The sequence below is a fragment of the Myotis yumanensis genome, unplaced genomic scaffold (assembly GCF_028538775.1).
Source record: "Myotis yumanensis isolate MYYU_CA2020_CCGP unplaced genomic scaffold, mMyoYum1.0.hap1 SCAF_19, whole genome shotgun sequence".
Taxonomy (NCBI): domain Eukaryota; kingdom Metazoa; phylum Chordata; class Mammalia; order Chiroptera; family Vespertilionidae; genus Myotis; species Myotis yumanensis.
The window spans coordinates 8451965-8469240 of record NW_027223770.1 but is presented as its reverse complement, the minus strand read 5'-3'; the positions used below and the strand labels follow the sequence as shown (position 1 = coordinate 8469240).

The window sequence follows — 17276 nt, the reverse complement described above, 5'->3', positions numbered from 1 at the left end:
CAAGATGCTGCCCTTCCAGAAACATCATCCGCACCCAGAGACCACGTGGCTGGCGCCTTAGACACTGCGGACAGCCATGCATGTACAGGCAGACCAGGGCACCCGGGAAGGTTCGAGTCCTTGACTTCCTGTCTGTCCTCATCTACCTTTGCCCACCCCCGCTTCTCTCCACCATGCGGGGGAAGGTTCTTTGAAGAATGCTGGACCATCACACCTGGGGGATGACACGTACCGCGTGGGACATCGGGCTGAGCCTGTGCCCAGGGCAGGTTCACAGGGCATGGTGCACAGACGCAGCTTAGCGAAGGCTCAGAGAATCGCGGAGGGACTTCTGCAAACCTCCCACCCAAGCCCAGGGCTGCTGCTGGCTGGGGCAAGACACTGCATGTGTGGTATCCATGCCGGGTACAAAGCCACACCGTCGGCCATGGGAGCCTCTGGCTATTGTAGTCAGTTGCCTGGTTACTCTGAGCTGGGCCCCAGCAGCCTCTTGGGGCCTGTGCTAGAATCCTCTTCCTGTTTCCAGGTGTGTCTCGACCCGAGGGGCTTCCCAGATAACAGAGTTCCCCACGAGGTGTGGGTGGAACACGGGTCATGGAGCAGGGTCGGAAGACTCAGACTCCCTGAGGGCAGGGGGCACGCAGATGACACCTGCTTGGGGCCCAGCAGACTGACAGGTGCAGGGAGAGAGCACTGTGCTGGAAGCCCACATCTGGGTTCAGGCTCCGGCCTGGCCCTGCCCAGAAACCACTGCTTTCCAGACTCGAGGTTCCACAATCAGCTTTACTCCTTCCCTATGTCTCCCCCGGAACATCTGCTCATCCATCCCTCTCATCCTTTCTTCCCTTCCTCCCTCACTCCCATCTGAGGACTGCGTGGGGCCCCCACAGGAGGCTCATAGCTCCAAGTTCAAGTAGGTGCTGAAGCCAAGAGTGACCGATCACCTATCTTCCCATGATGGGTAATAGGGGTGAGGCCCAGGGGGGGAGGGGGGGCATCAAGGCCCGGGGAGGTTTCAAAAGGTCGCTTTCCTGGAGTGCTTCCAAGAGAGGAAGGCCACCCCAAGGACCCGGGGCTCAGGGCCCACAGAACCGCCTTTGTCAGCCCCACGAGTCCCAGCATTCCTCCTGCGAAGGCAGAAAAGATCCTCGGGGTTTCTGCTCAACATCTCCTTGCAGCATTGCTCACCCTCTTGTAACTCGCGCCCACTCTCGAGCTAACTAGATATTTACCATATTCACAACTCCATTCACCAGGAGGCAGTGCGCGCCTCGGGGTCAGTGGAGAGCCCTACGTGTTCCACTCGGAAGACAATCAGGTCCTTCAGGCAGACGGGAGAGCCAGGCAGCTTCCCGGGAAGCAAAAAGAGCACAGGGAGCTTCGCAGGAGAGACGCGCTCTGTGGGCCGGGCTTCGCGGAAGGCCGCTTGCTCGGTGGCGGCACAATGGGTGCCCGCACAATGGTGAAAGGGAAGAGCCTCTGCCGGGCTGGCCGGGCCTGAAACAGCCTCCCAGCCAGGCTGCCACCTGCTGGAGGCGAGGGGCTGTGGGCTGAGTCCTCACTCCCCTGGGTGCCCTTCCTCCTGGAGCCCAGAGTGGGTGGCAGGGAAGGACGGAGGGGAGGAGCCATGTTCACACATCACCAGATGCTGGATGGGCCTTGGCAATCACATCTGCAGCCTGGCCACCCGGGCACGCGCCCTGCCCTGCCCACCTGAGAGCTCCCCCATTTCTGTTCTGATGACGACCGCGACCTGGCCGTGGGCCCATGAAATTTCAAGACAGGGAGCCTGTGCCGGGTCTAACCCGCTAGGCCTGCGAGCCACGCCCATCCCGGAGAGGCCGAGTGTGGAGGATGGCTCCCTCCCGCCCCCTTTTCAGATCATCACCGTCCGCACCGTCCCCTTCCTCCTCACAGCTAACAGGCAGAGCTGCTGGGGCCAGTCCTGTCCTAAGAAAGTCACCTCACCCAAAGCTCACGACACCTCGAGGAGGAAAACCCTACCACCGCTTCAGAAGGGGAAAGCGAGGCACACGCCAAATAAGCCACCTGCCCAAGCTCACAGGGCAGGCGAGCGGCAGCACGAGGATCTGAACTCGGGGAGCCTGGCTTCAAGGTCTGCGCTCCAGCAGGGCCCTGGCACTGGCCCACACACGAAGGGCCGGACAGCTCTGAAGGGACCTGGCTGGCGGAAACGAGGAGGAAACAGCGCGCCTGTGTGCCAGGCCCGGTGCCAGGTTTCCTGGGCACCGTCTGCCTTCACCCTGTGAGGAGGCACCTGTTATCACTGCTGTTTGACAGATGAGGAAACTGAGGCTCGGGGCTAGGAAAGCTGAGCGGCCGGTGCTCTGGACGGCTGTGCCGGCTCCTGAGCCGAGGCAGGGCTGGTGCACGCGGCAATGCTGCCGTCCCTGCGGCCACTGTGGGAGGCGAGGGAAAGGCTGCCAGCAGAGAAGAAAGAGGAGCAGATGTCTGGACAAACGTGGCCACGTGTCGACAAAACAGGCACTTGAGCTCAAGACACGGAGACAAAGGTGGCTGGCAGCCTCCCTGAGGTCCCGCGGCGCCCTCTCTGCCTGTGCGTGTTCCCAGGGCCCACAAAGGCCGCAGCTGTGTCTGAGGCATCACCTTCGCTCCACCCACTGGGCCGCTGGCAACACCAACTTGCTAAAGGCCGTGAGGTGCAATCCCAGCAAACACCCGGCTATTCTTGGAGGTGGGGGGTTCGCAGCCATTAGTGAGACCTGAGCGAGGCTTTATCGGCCGGGAGAGGAGAGATGCCGCCCGAGGCACAGGCTCCAGGAGAGGACAGAGGACAGCGCCATCGCCACCTCCCAGGGACTCTGACCTGGTCTGGCCAGGGCGGTGACCGCTGACACAGCTGGAACCCCTGGCCCAGCCTCTGCCCCCATTTGCTAGGCCAGGCAGCACCAGTCAGTTCTACACCCCAATCCAGAGGCTGCCCTGCTTAGATCGGAGGGCGTTTTGTATCTCCAGGGAGCCTGGAGGGAGGCTGGGCTGCAACCAGCTCAAAGCCGAAGCCCCAGCCACTAGGAGGGAGGAGGGAAGAGGGAGGAGGAAGAAGGAAGAAGGAAGAAGGGAGGAGGAAGGAGGAAGGAGGAAGGAGGAAGGAGGAAGGGAGAGATGAGTCCCCCAGGTCCCACTCAGTGCCTTGGATTCTCCTTGTCAGGAGCTGCCCCTGGGGCCCTCTGCACAGCATCTCTGCGCTGCCCACTGGGGAGCACGACCAGGTGCTTTCTGTCTGACCTGGGAGGCCTGGGAGGCCCACTTTGTATCCCAGGTCCCTGCATGGAGACGTGGGGGAGGGAGGAAGGGAGCACAGAACTGTGCCTTTCTCCAAACACAAAACCCGGGGCCTTTTCTCCCCAGACACCGTGCAAATTAGCAGGGTGGGGGGGGGGGGGGGCGTGCAACAAAGAGAGAATCCACAGACCTCTACTGCCCCTCCTACAAAAGGCCCGGAAAGGAGAGGCGGTGGTCGGGGCCCCCTCACCTTGGCATCCTGCTTGGTGAGGAAGTCCACGAAGCCGAACCCCCGGTGCGCGCCCGTCCCGGTCATCTTCTTGGGCAAGCGGACGGTCTTCAGCTCCCCGAAGGTGCTAGAAAGGAAGGCACACAGGGCAGTTTCAGAATGGAGGTCTGCCCAGGGGGAGGGGCAGGCTGATGCTCACAGGCTCGGTGCCTCCCTGCAGGAGAGGGAAGCGCGGGTGGACACACACAAGCACGCGCACACGCCTCGCGCCAGCTCAGGGCACCAGCGTCCGTCTCCTCCAGGCCCGCCACCATGCTGGGCACAGGGGGAATGAGCAGGCTGAAGATGCTAACGAACAATACTCAGCTCCTCTCTTGACAGGCTGGCACACCCCTCCCCCCCTGGCCCACGGGGTGTCCAGCCCTGTACACACGTGGCCAGACTTTCGGAGGCGAGGGTTGCTCGTGTGTGCCAGCCGAGGCTCCACACGGGGTCGGCGTTGTCTCCCGCCCTGAACCCACCCCACGGCGGAGCTCTGCATTGAACAAGGCCGGGCCTGGATGTATCCTCAGTGCAAGACGCCGGAGTGACACACAGCGACTCTCTCTAAGCCCGTCCCCTCTCTCTGCACGTCCGTTCTGATGTCTGCTAAGCCGGTCAGGCAGCGCTCTGGGGGAGGAGGCGGCTCGACTCCCAGAGAGGATCAAACAGGTAAACAGGCTGGGACCACCCCTGGCCCGCCTGTCCTCCCGCATAAACCTCTGAGAAATTCCCAGACAAAAGCATCGGGCCTCCGTTCCTCCCCCTCCCGCACGCCCCACCCCGCCTAATGTCCATTTATCAAATGTACATGTGCAAACTGCTGCCGGTAAATATTTAATGTGCCCGGCATCTGAGGAGAGGAATTATTTTGTATTTGAAAATCTCTGCACACTTGATGGCGCCTGGGCACACAGACACATGGCGGTTGAGGAGGCTTTGGGGCCAAAGACCGAGCGGGTAAAAAACACGGTAAAGGCCGTTTGCTCTGGCAAAACGATATAAGCTGAATCCGAGCGTTAACCCGAGGCCCTGCCAGCATGACCAGGCATCTGCCAGCCCAATTTCCCAAGTCAGGACACTGTGTAAATGCGGCATGATGAGTCCTCAGGATGAATCTGCACGTCTCCGCGGAGCTGTGCCGGCCGCGCCGCTCCCCCCGCCTGGCGCCTCTGTGAACAGGCGACAGAACCCAGAACCGGGGCTGCTGGTGCCGAGGCCAGCCTCCCGGGAGGGGAGGGCTGGCGCGCTCGGGCAGTGGAGCCCTGTCAGTCTTCCTGGCCCATGTGGAGGGGGCGGGTTGGGGCTCAGAAGCCGGGCAGGTGGGGACAGGCAAGAAGATGATGTGACAGCTGAGGAGCCAGGCCGCAAACCCTGCTTTATTCTGCCACCTAAAGGCAGCCGCGGCCCACGACAGACAGGCTGCCTCTTCCTCCGTGGAGCCTGGCCTCCGGGCCTCTGCCGGCTGGCCTTGGGGGTAGGGGTGGCTGAGGTTCCGTCAGAGCCTTCAGATAGAGGGGCCTGGGCTCCAGTTCTTCAGAGAGCCATAGAGAAGCAGGCACGGAGGGTCTGATGGCCTTGAGGGCGGAGTCTGCGAGCATTCACACCTGGTGTGAGGAGGCTGACGGGCACAGGGAGGTCTCGGAGAGACTGCCTGTGTGCCCAGGCCACGCTAGGTCCAGTATAGACACGTCCCGGACAACCTGTGGTTGTGCTGGTCTCTCCACCCGCTTCCCACCCCAGCCCAGGCTCCGGGCTCTTTCAGGCCCCGCTTTCCCACCACCCGCCAGCCAGGAGCAGCCTGTGATGGGCTGTGGACGCCTGTGCAGCTCTCTGCCTTCCCCTGGGGCTGGGACCCGCTCTGCCATAGTAAAAATCACACCGTCTTGTTTCTCACGGGGCCTGCAGCAGGGAGACCAGTGCCTGGATCAGCGTGGACGCCTGGCGGTATTTTTGAAATGAACCAACATGCGAACGGTAGCCCTAAGGGCAGACACGACCCCTGGTACATTATGCCTATCCTCACTCAGAGCGCTGTGATGAGGGTTACCTGAAACAGGCCACGGGCCACGTACGAACAGCACGAATGCTAATGACCAGAGTTACCATCCCATTTTACAGATAAAGAAACAGGCTCAGGGAGGCAGCAGTTCTTGTTAGTAAGTGGCAGGGCCAGAATGTGAATTTGGGGGTGTTTGATGCTGAGCTCCCTTTCTGCTGCGCCCGCTTCACCTCTCAGTTACCTGGAGGGGACTGGCCCCTTTCAGGAATGGGGAGGCTAGGAATGCCCTGAGGGCTCTCTGAGGGGTCCAGTGACTTGTCCGAGACCCCAGGACAAGGGAGGCTGACCAAGCCCAGTTCCCCCCACCTGCACCGTGGACAAACCTCCTGCCTCTGCCCACGGCCATAGTCCTGACCCTTGATGGTCTCACAGCCTCTGCCCAGATCTCCTCTCAGCCCTCTCTCATTTCCGGCGAGCAGCCTGTGTGTGCGCATGTGGGAGAGAGGGACAGGGGGAGAGGGGAGAGGAGGAGAGAGAGGGAGAGAGACTGAGAGGTTAATTCCTCCCTCTCTGCAGAACACGGCAAGCTGTGGATGCTCCGTGCATGGTAAGCAGCTCGGGGTCCGGAGAAAGGCGAGGGAAATAATTAAAAGGTGGAGAACAGAGCTGATGAGGAGAGGCTGGAGGAGCCATGCTTACGTGGCCTGGGGAAGTGGCATTGAGAGCTCGGCGGGGGGTGGGAGGGCAAGACAGAGGGGTACCTTGGATCCAGGGGGCATGGTGGGCAGGGATCAGAAGTGAGGGGGCCGGGCGGGGGAGGATCACAGCCCGTCTGGGGTTTGCAGGCAGATATCTGCCGGGCAAATGAAAGGCTGTGTCCCATGATTCTTCAGGGGCTCAGGGAGGCTGATGGGAGCTTGCCCCCTTCTGTCTGGGAAGAGGACAGGAGAGAGCTGGGGCCCATGGAGCAGCAGGAGATCAGGGCTACATCTCGGAAGGAACTTCCCGAGGCTGTGAAACCACCACCATTGCTGCCGTCACCCCGGGGCCCAGTGATTGGGGGCCTGTGAGGGGCTGGGGCTTTTCAATGTACTGTTTCCAGGCACGATGACTGGGGGCAGTAGTGATACCCCTCTAATTTTACAGGTGAGAAAACCAAGGGCCAGCGAGGCCATGTGACCCGCCAGGCCTCGGGCTCAAACCTGCTATGGCTTCCCTCCGGGAGCCAGAACCAGGCCGGCGTGGAGGGCTTTGGCTCCTGTATGAGCGTGTGGGGGTAGTATTAGGGTGATGCTAGTGATCTGAGAGCGAGAGAATTAAAATGGGGAGAAAGAAAGGGTTGGGGGAGACAAAAAAATCGATGAAGTAACTTTAGCTCCTTGGAGATGAGCGATATATAAATCTACCAGCCACTATTAAGGCTCTTATCTGACAGCCAAGCCCGCGGAGCCATTTTAAGTGGCTCTGGGAGGGAGTTGTGTGTGGACTTCGTGTCCTGGGAGCCGAGGCCGCCACGGGTGAGGCCGGCAGGGCCCGGAGAGGGAGGAAGCCGCAGGCACCCAGGACTCCTCCCCGAGCCCAGACGCCGCCGCTTGGGGAAGGAGACACGAGACACGCACACTCCCCACTGTGTAGATAATAGAAACCACAAAATAGCAATTACTGTATCAGAAGCTGTGAATAAAAGGGACACACCGGGCTTTTAAACATGGCCCTCCTTCCCTCCCCCACCACGCTCACACTTCAGTAACGAACTCACACCTCACTTTTCCAATTATTTCATTCACCTCGGGTTCACCAATTACTCCCCCACGCCGCGGCCCGCCCCCTCCGCCACACCGAGCGCGCATGACTGGTGGCGGATTTGTGGGTTTCCAACAACTGGCGTTTGTGGTCACGTTTCTAATTTCTTCTGAGGTGTGTGCAGATGGTGGGGGTGAGGGGCAGGAGGGAGTGGGAGGGGGCGCCGAGGTGCTGCGCCGGGCAAGCCAATTACGCCAGCCTCATAAACAAGTCTGGGCGTGCAAATCGTGTTTGCACACAGCCCGAGTGCAGGCACGTCCGCGTGAGAGCCCTGCGTGCAGGCGGACCTCCTCCCCGGGTGTGCTGTGCACCTGACCCGGCCTGCAGCCCTGGATGGCAACGGCTCTGCTACCAAACAAGGGACAACTCGTCCTCTCTCCTGGATGGAAATGATGGGTCAGGGGAAGGCAGCGAGGGGGGAGGGGCCCGGGAGGCAGAGAGAACCCTCGGTGGATGCCCGAGTCCAGGCTGGGAGGCGCCCTACCCCCCTGGCCCGCACGCTGACACCAAGTGGGGGTCGGGCACACGGAGGAGCCCAGGCTGTGCTGCTCCCGGGACATCGTCCTTATCACTCTCCCATCGGGATCCGTGAGAGGACCCGGTCCCAGCAGGAGTGCGGGGTCCTGTGGGGAAGTCTGGGCACGACTTCCTCCCACCCGCGCTCAAGGATGGCTGAGGGGAAGCAGCTTCCGCGCAAGGCAAAGGGGAGCTTTTCTAAGAATCAACTACGGCTCCTTTCTGTTCCTTCCCCAGGTCAGAAAAAGGAGCCAAATCTCTTGGCATGAAAATGCCTTTCACATATGCGAGGAGTTTCTAACACACATCACACACACGTAACATAAAACCAAGGCCCAAAGCAGTCATGTGCTTCCTCCAAGGTCACGCGAGAGGCAGCACCTGCCCCAGGGGTGACCTGTCCAAGGTCCCACAGGTGATAATGAGCCGAGCAGGGCCCCAAGTAGGGGTCTGTCCCTGAGCCCCTGCACGGTGCCAGACGTCAGCCTTGTGCTCAGGCGACCCTCACCTCGGGAAGAGCAGACAGTGGGCCCCCCTCAGCCTCAGAGACACAAGAGGACTTCGGGATAAAGCCCCTCATCTCAACTGCGAACGGCTATGGTCAGGGCTTCAGATCTCTGCGCACTTCCGCCCCCCCATGCTCACCACCCTCAGGAGCGTCCACCCCTGAACCCACAGGCATGGAGTACTCCCACTGGGTGAATGAACGTGGCAGGTTGGCAGAGGCTTTGCCCAGTGTCCTGTCCCAGGTCCCCTTTCTTTACAGAGTGGCCATGCGGCCAAGGGCCCCAGTGGAGTGGACAAACCTCTGTCTCCCTCGGTGACAGGTGAGTGGGGGAGGCTGGGGGACAGGACCCGCTGTCCAACTCCCCCACTTCTGCGATGCGGACACACAGGAAGGCAGCCTCGCCCAACCCTCCAGCCTTGCTGGCTTTCCTCCCGTCCCAAAGCTGCCTCAGGACCTTTGACCTTGCTCTTCCATAACCTGGAAACCTCCTTCCCTAGATATTCCCACAACCAACTTCCAATCTCAGCTCCAACGCCACCTCTCAGAGACCTCCAGGGGGCACTCTGCTCGGTGATGCTCTGGGCCTGACCCCCCGGCCACTGTCGAGTTGGTCTGAGACGGTGTGTTTACTTTTTGTCTTTCCCTCCCTGTTCTAGAAACAGGAGGAACAATCCGAGATGACAGGCTCCCAGTGTCCGCAGAACCTAGGACGGTGCCTGGCACATAAACGACACTATGTGCTCATTCAATCGCGCAGCCAGCGCTAACCGCCCCGAGTGCCGGGCCCTGCTCTCCCGGGAACCACCACACACGATGCCCAGGCGATGGTGGCAGCACCGTCACGCCGGGGCAGACACTCCGTCTGTCTCTACCCCTGTCCTGAGGACAGCCTTGCATGCACGACAATCACAAGTTACCCCAGGAGAGTGTGGCGGGGGGGGGGGGGGGGGGGGGTCCATGCTCCTTTCAAAGGCTCACATTGTCCCTTCAATGGCAGGAAATCAATCACAGTCAGCACAACGGGCGACTAGATGTTAACCGAGGGCCTGTGGCTGGAGGATGAGTCCACCATCAGGTCCTGTCGTTGGAGAAAAGACAGGGTTCCTTCCAGACAACCCTGGCCCGGGCACAGGCAGGGGTCTCAGCGTGGTCCCACTCCCCCAAAAGGTCATGCAGGTGAGCGTGTACCAACCCCATGGAGCCGACGCTGAGCAAGGGGCGCTGGCACTGGGAGCCGCGGAATGGAGGTGGTTACTCGCGGCGTCTCTTCCTCTTTTGTTCCCTCTCGCTCCTTTTTAAAGAGGGCCTTTTAGAAGGAACTTTTCCAATTACTCGCCGCTCATTACGGTGAGGGCCAGAGGGAGAAAGGTTACCTTATCACCATCAGCGCACGGCTCCCTTTCATGTCTGCCTCTCGAAGGCTGAAAAATGGCCTGGTTTCCAAGAAAGTGGGGAAGGAAGTGCGGAGGACGGCGCCTAGCTGCTCTCAATAGCCTTTCACGGGGCCCTTTCCAGGCGAGCGTGACCCTCTCGTTTTCTAGATGAGGGATCCCGGGGACAAGCAGTAAATGGTGCCTCTGAATCAGTCAGCGCCCCTGGTCCAGGCAGAACCCAGACTCTCCTGAGAGGTCCTGGCAGAGAGGACAGGCCACCGGGAGATGAAAGCTCCAGGCTGAACTGATGGGAGAGGGAGAAGGAAAGAGAGAGGGAGGGAGAGAGGGAGGGAGGGGGAGGAGGAGAGAGGGAGGTGAAGGCATTTTGAGACCTTGAGACATGCCAGAGCCAGGCCAGCAGAAGGGGGAGGATGCTGACCACCAGGTCCTGGACCTCGGGGCAGGCAGATGACAGAAGGGAGCCGGAGAGCCCAGCTCTGTGGGACCCCTGGCCAGCAGCATCAGGGGCATCCGGGAGCTCATCAGAAGTGCAAAGACTCAGGCCACCGGTCTCTCTGACTCCAAAACTGGGGGGTGGGGTGGGGCAATCCAGGTTGGAACAAGCCCTCCAAGTGAACAAGTCTGCTCTAACGGAGGGCGCAGGGGCCAGCCACAGTGTCACCAAGAACAACACACGCAGCCTGCAGCACCTTCACACTCCACTCCCGTTCTGAGTTGGCCCTAAGGGGTCAGAGGGCCTGTCTATTTAGAAAACCATGGAATCTCCTTAGGCCCTATTCCCGAGAGGGTCTCTCTGTCTGTCCTCCTGGCCCGCTGCAGCCTGTTGCCCCCTCGGTTGCCTGTGTTCACATGTGTGGGATTCTAAGCAACTGGAGGACAAAGAGGGTCCTGCCACTGTGGTTTGTCCCCCAGCATCTACCCAAGGCGTGGACACATTTGTGGCTACACATGCACTGAACGCACCCCCTCCCGCCCCGCCCCCGGACCCAGACCGAGATGGAGGCTCGGTAGGAATGTCAATGCCTCGCCATCCAGGCCTGTGGACCAAGCACGTCCTGTGTGAGGCCCCGGGCTCTGTGCTGGGAAGGACAGCGGACCCGACATGTTCTGGCCTCCACAGGCACCGCCTCTTTCTCACTGATCGTAAGCTGGTGGTTTTCAGTCCCCCTGCTCCAGGTTCTGTGCACACCTTCAGTAAAATAGTTTGGAGTGTTTATCCCCAGTATATGCACACTTGTAACTTATGAACAATGGCTGTATGCGCTGCTCTTTTATGTTCATCGTTAGATATTTAAACATCAGACAAAATTTAATGAATGAGAGAAAACATAAATAGAAAAGGAATCTCCAACATTTTCCACTGTTCCCCCAAATGACAGTACCGGGCCCTTTCTGGAGGCCCACGATTTGAAGGCACACGACAGGCCAGGTCCTGCAGCAAGCAGATCCCAGGTATAACCTTATGCAACCCTGTGAGGCAGGGATTATGCATCCATTTTCCAAATGGAGAAAGCGAGGCTCAGGCTGCTTTTAGGGATTTGCCAAAACTCAAGAGGCTAGTACATGGCAGAGCCAGGACTCCCTCAGGCCGGATGGAATGTTGAAGCCGTGCTCTTAAACCCTGCTCTGCGTGAGGGGCCCATCTGGCACGGCTGAAGAATTGAAGAAGCAACTTAAGATTGGACGCTGTCTGCTGAACCTGAGTAGAGTCCTTAGGCAGAAATGTCATCAAAATAGTTTTTAAAATCAGAGATAACTTTTAAAAAACAGTACTTCTCAAACTTACCCTGAGTGGTGTTAATAGGTATTTTGTATAAAAGGGCTTGTGGGATTAAATAAGTTTGGGAAACATCTAGTTAAAGTTCCTCTACTGCAGACCTTGTCAGTACCTTAAAGATATTAGAGTGTGGGCCCCGCACACTAAGGGTCGTGGGTTCAATTCCAGGTCAAGGGCACATACCTGGGTTGTGGGCTCTGTGGGAGGCAACCAGTCCGATGTGCTTCTCATATCTCTCTCCTCTCCTCTCCTCTCCTCTCCTCTCCTCTCCTCTCCTCTCCTCTCCTCTCCTTCCCTTCCCTTCCACACTCTCTGAAAAGCAATAAAAAAATATCCTCAGGTGAGGATTAACAACAACTAATATCCATATATATTAGGTGCATGGAAGAGTGAGAGAGAAGATTGTTTCTCAAAGTCACCCTCCCCCGAAACAAGAAAACCTATTAGCATCTCTCAGGACCCTGGTATTCCATGAAACGCAGCTGGGAAATACAGCTTGGGAAATAAAAAGGAATGAGGCGGTCATTGCGGACGGTCTGAGCACACACAGTGAGGTGGGAGGCCTCTGCCCTGACACTCAGCGAAACCTAATTCTCCGGGGACTGTGCGGGGGGACCTGCTACAGAAGACGCCTGGTTTTGACAGAGAGGGGCCAGGTCATAGCTTCACTGGAAGAACCTAAGTTTGGAGTCAGGCCTGGGTTCAGACCCATTCCTGCACCCCATGTCACCTTTCTGAGGCTCAGTTTTGTCACCTGTAAAGTGGGCCCCCTCCCCCTCACATGGCTGCTGACTCCACGGTTCCAGCCTCTCAGGGATGAAGAAGCAGAAGTTGTTGGCAATGCCCATGTCCACTAAAAGAATCTGTACAGGCGCCAAGCAAGGTACGCCCCCCAAGCCCTTGGGATATTTCGGATGGAAGCGGAGAAGGAGCAGGTGGGCCAGGCAGACCCCTCCCGGGGGACCCCAGAGGTCCCAGCAAAGAGCCGACCTAAGAGGGCAGGGTGTGGCTTTGTGATTCCTAGAGCCCTGAGAACAGACGCAGTTCTCCATCTCATCCACATGTCCTGCTCGCTTTGTAAGATAACTGAAAGCAATTGTCCCCGAGGAGGCCTCCCTCAGCCAGACCCAGGCACCAAGTCCTTCCTGGGCTGAGCAAGCCCACTGGAGCAGCCGTGTCCCCTTCCTCTGCCCGGGGCGGACACGCCGGTCAGTCCCCGCCTCTGCTGAGTGAGTTAATGAAACACAGCGCCGCTCTCCTTCACTTTCTCCCCCTCTGGTCTTCAGCTGCCTCAAGTACAGCTAATCCCATTACAAGAAAATAAAGTGGATAATTCAGGCTAATGAAATCGTTGCAAGAATGTGGCCAGCCAGAGGTGGACATTCAGAACCAATTTAACACCCTTTGGTGTTGTTATCCGCAGTACAGGAAATGTTGAGAGGAGGAAGGAAAAAATTAAAAAGAAAAAAAAAGCCAGCCTCTTTCTTGTTCGCGTAAATCTGGTTAAAGAATTAATCCGCCGGGAATCTTGCTTATCGCCATTATCTCCGTCATGCCCGACATCTCCACAGTGACTCTGGGGGTGGGGGTGGAGGGTGGGGGTGGGGGGTGGGGGAGGTCAGCAGCTGCGGTGGGACTGTGTCTACTCCATGCTTTTTGCTTCGCTCGGAGGATTACTAAGAGGTGAACTCCTGGGCCCCCATGTAACCACCGAATCCAGACACCTGACCATGCTGTTCCCAGAGTCTCTACGAGGCAGGAGAAGGTGGGGTGAGCTTCCGTGCAAAACGGAACAGGCAGCTGGACACCCTGCCTCAGGGTGGGTCTGGGTGCTAAGGTGGGTGACACCCACTGCCACTGGCCCATACCCCCTCATGCCACCTGCCGCCAGGTCACAGCCAGGCCTCCTGACAAGGATGGCCACTCACTCCCCAGCACCTGGGACCTCCCTTCACTGTCCACTCCCTGGCCCCATCTCCCCCGACACAGGGGCCCTGTCGCCTTCATTTCTTTTGGACTGATTTCAATTCTCAGACCCTGAACGAGGAAGGCACATCACAAATTCAGGCTATCAGCCTTCTCTGCTCTCTAATGAGCCATGCCTGTCCTAACTCCCTGCCAGTCTCCCCACGATCTGGAACCTCCTGACTGGGGAACATGGAGGCAGCTGAGCGGAGCAAGACGGGCGGAGAAGCATGGTCTTACGAACAGATAAAGACCTTCTGCAGAGCCTGCAGGGCTTTGTAGGGACTTTAAGGAGCATATGGGAGTAGGTGAAAGTTCCGGTCATGGGGAATTAGGAAACTCTCCATCAATGCTGCCCCCCCACTCCACCCCCAGAGTGCCAAGCGCAGCCCTCGATCACCAACACCTCCACTCTGGTCCAGAGGAACACATCCTGGGAGGTTTGAAGCCAGAAGACGCAACGCTGGTGGACGGTGCCCCAGTGCAGCCTGGCGCAGCCCTCTTTGCACAGGCGGGGAAGGCCCCGAGCACTTCAGAAAGGCGCCCATGCACAGCAGCGCTTTCAGGGGTCTGGTGCTTGGAGGCCAGGCAGCGGGCGCTGCCGGGGAAGCCCTCATTCCTCAGAGACGGGAGAAGTGACAGGCATCGTGCGGGTGACAGGCTGAGTTATGGTGTGTTTGCACCTAGCGGTGAGTGCCAGGTCCCACAGAGCCAAGAACCATACGTCTTGCCAGCAGCCTAGAGACCTACTCAGCACGAGACAAAAGTAAGGGACCATAAACCTAGCAGCTGCCCCGCTCAGCGGCGAGACGGGCAGAGAACGCCGGGAGGAGGACGCGCCTCGAAGGCTCTCCCACCCAGCCCGCCACCTGCAGAGGCGTGTGCTTGCTGCTCCCTGCCTCCCTCCAACTCCTGGTCGGCAGACTTTTCACTCTACTGTGTGTTCTGTCCTCTATTTGCTCCAGTCTGTCTCCCAGCTGGACACTGACGGTCAGCACCCCGGACAGCGCCCACAGCACCTACAGGCCACTCAGCACAAGCAGACTGCTGAGTGAGTGAGTTAGGAGAGGATGCTTGCCTCTTCTTCACTGTTCTGTTCTGGGCCCTCTCAGCACCCAGGTCCTCAAAACCAGAAACAAGAAACAGTGGGGAAGGGCCCACATTTGCCAAGCGCCTCCCCGTGCCCGACCCTGCACCGGACACTCTTATGTTCACGGTCTAGAGCAGGGGTGGGGAACCTTTTTCCTGCCAAGGACCACTTGGATATTTATAACATCATTTGCTTAATATAATTCACTTACTATAAATTTATGTTGCTATGAGAAAAGCTCCTAGATTTATTGAATTTCGAGTCCTGCCTACGGTTGCCTTGGCAGGGCCAGACCAAATGACTTCACCAGCCTTCTATGGCCTGCGGGCCAGATGGTCCCCACCCCTGGTCTAGAGCAATCCCGAGGTGGCAGCATCTCAGGGTACACGTGACACCAAGGAGAGGCCTGTCTAAGCTCGCAGGGCGCTCACCCAGGACTGTGGAGTTGGCAGACTTCCTACTTGGCTGCGCTACGCCCGCTCTGGGCAGAGTCGCCGCGTCTGCCCTTGAACTCACTCCTCAGGTTCTTGCGCCCATCTGACTTTACGGTTGAGAAGAGGCAGAATATGGTCACTCTGTCTCCCTGGGGGCCCCCAGACCAACAAGTCACAGTGAGAGGTGACCCCTTTTCTGGTGCCGTAGGGTTCAGGCTGGGGTGTGCCTCAGGCAACTGAGCGGTCTCAACACCTGAGCATCACCAAAAGCCAGGATGATTGTCATCGGGGATGACAGCTGAGACACCCTGCAGGATGCAAGATGCAAACACAGCACGGGCCTTCGATGGGAGGCCCTGGAGGCCCTCCCGGAGCAGGAGGGAGACAGGGAGCAGCGGAGGTGATTCATGGTGCTGAGCCCGCCAGCGCGGAGGGCGGGGAGGGACACTCACCCGGCCGGGACAAGTATTATTTTTAAAAGTCTGGGAAGGAAAACAACAATAAAACAGCTCGAGCTCAGGACGGCTGGCGAGGTTTAAGATGCAGTGAGAGGTGGAAATGGATCTGTGAGGGGGACCATTTGTTTGGGGCCAAATAAACCAACACAGCATGTGATTCGGTTGCAGAAGGAGAAGAGGAAGTTTAGAATCGGATGGTCCATCGGAAGCAGAGACCCAGGGGGGGTTGGGAGGAGGGGCAGAGAGAAATAGGCCGTGGAGGGTGGGTTCCCGGGGAGCTGTGTGTGTGTGAGAGCCGGAGGTCCCACCAGGGGGATCTGGGTGTGCGTGGGTGGGGAGGGCTCTGGCCACGATAAGAAACCCAAGGCACCCAGCAGAGGTGGAGAGAAGAGGCAAAATCTACAGTCAGAGGGGAGGCAGGCCTCGCAACAAGCACTGTTGATCTCACAAGCCAGTTAAAGAGCATCGTTTGCAAAGTTCGCGAGGAGGGAAGGTAAATTATCTGTCTCTGGCGACGCACAAAGCCCTAGCGGCGCTTTATCTCTGCTCGCTCACACACGGGCTCGCTCACTCGCACAGGAGAGGGGCTGTTTGCGAGCATTTTGCTGTGCCACCCGCTCCGTTCCACGTGGAAGACAGGAAGTGTGGCCGCAGCTTGTTCGGAGGCAGCAGGCTCGGGTGACGTGTGCCGAGGGGCGGCGTGGGAGTTCACGTTGGAGGAAAATAATCAAGAGGTTTCCCACCCTCGCGAGGCCGGTGGGAGTAAATAATGCCTGATGTGGGTCCCCTACAGGGATCCATGCTCCCAGGGGGACAGAACGCCCACCTGGATCCGAGGGGTGTTCCCACCCTGGTGGGAGCTGCTCCTCCACAGCAAGGACGAGCTAGCACCCCGTGTTCAGACTGGGGGAGATGGAAGTCGGGGGCACTGATGATGTAGAGGCTGTCAGCACAAGTGTGGGGTGAGCTGGCTCGTCCACGCTGGGCCTCAGCTTCCAGAAACCATGCCTTCCCAGGTGTTGGCACTTGGTGGCCTGTCAAGCTGGCACACAAAGTTAACCAGCCCAGGCTCTTTACAGGAGTCCGGCGACCCCAGCTCTCGCCAATCCCACGCCCTGGCCCAACCCACTCCACATGGAGGCACCACCCTCACTGGCCCCCAGCCCGGGCCTCATCCCTGCACCACGCTGTTCCATCACCCCAACACCAGGTGTCCTTGCCTCCGGCTCCCTGAGCTGTTTGTTTTCCTTAACCAGGGACTTATTAGATCGGGGCACTCATTAGAGGCCCAGAGAAAACCCAAGTCTGCGGTAATGAGGGAGGCTTGTGAGAGTCATTAGGCCTCTTCACCTCGCCCTCCTGACGTGCCGTTACCTGCGGGGCCCTCACGAGGGACTGATTCCTGGGAGCTGCCATCACAGAGGCTGAGCCTGGCAGGCCCCGCAGCCCCACCCAGCTTCTCCCTGCAGGGAGGGGTAAGGGAACCCCCTCACTCTGCCACAGTTGTGACAAGACGCAGTGCTCAGTGCTCAGTACTGGGAGGGAACAGGGCGCCCCGTCCCGCTCCCTGCCTGGCACACACCCTCACTCACCAACACACCACAGCACAGACCTGAGATAGGAGGAAGGCAGTCCAAGGCCACCTATGTGGGGGGCCACGTTAGGAAACTGCTCCCTAAACTAGAGCCTCACCAAGATGTGTGACTAAGTGGAAGAAAAAAAAGCCAAGAGCCAAAGAGTTAAAAGAAGAAAAAAAAAAAGGGTGGCACGGGGAGGGGTGTGTTAACATGTGCACAG

The 17276-nt window shown here is 58.8% G+C and overlaps 1 protein-coding gene across 1 annotated transcript in view; it reads right to left on the bottom strand.

The window, feature by feature from the left end:
- RBM19 (RNA binding motif protein 19) overlaps positions 1–17276 on the bottom strand; it is a 90221-nt gene that overhangs the window by 31723 nt on the left and 41222 nt on the right. The window contains exon 22 of the mRNA XM_070399617.1: positions 3515–3620. Within this exon, the coding sequence (XP_070255718.1) occupies positions 3515–3620 (106 nt within the window). The remainder of the gene's footprint in view (positions 1–3514; positions 3621–17276) is intronic.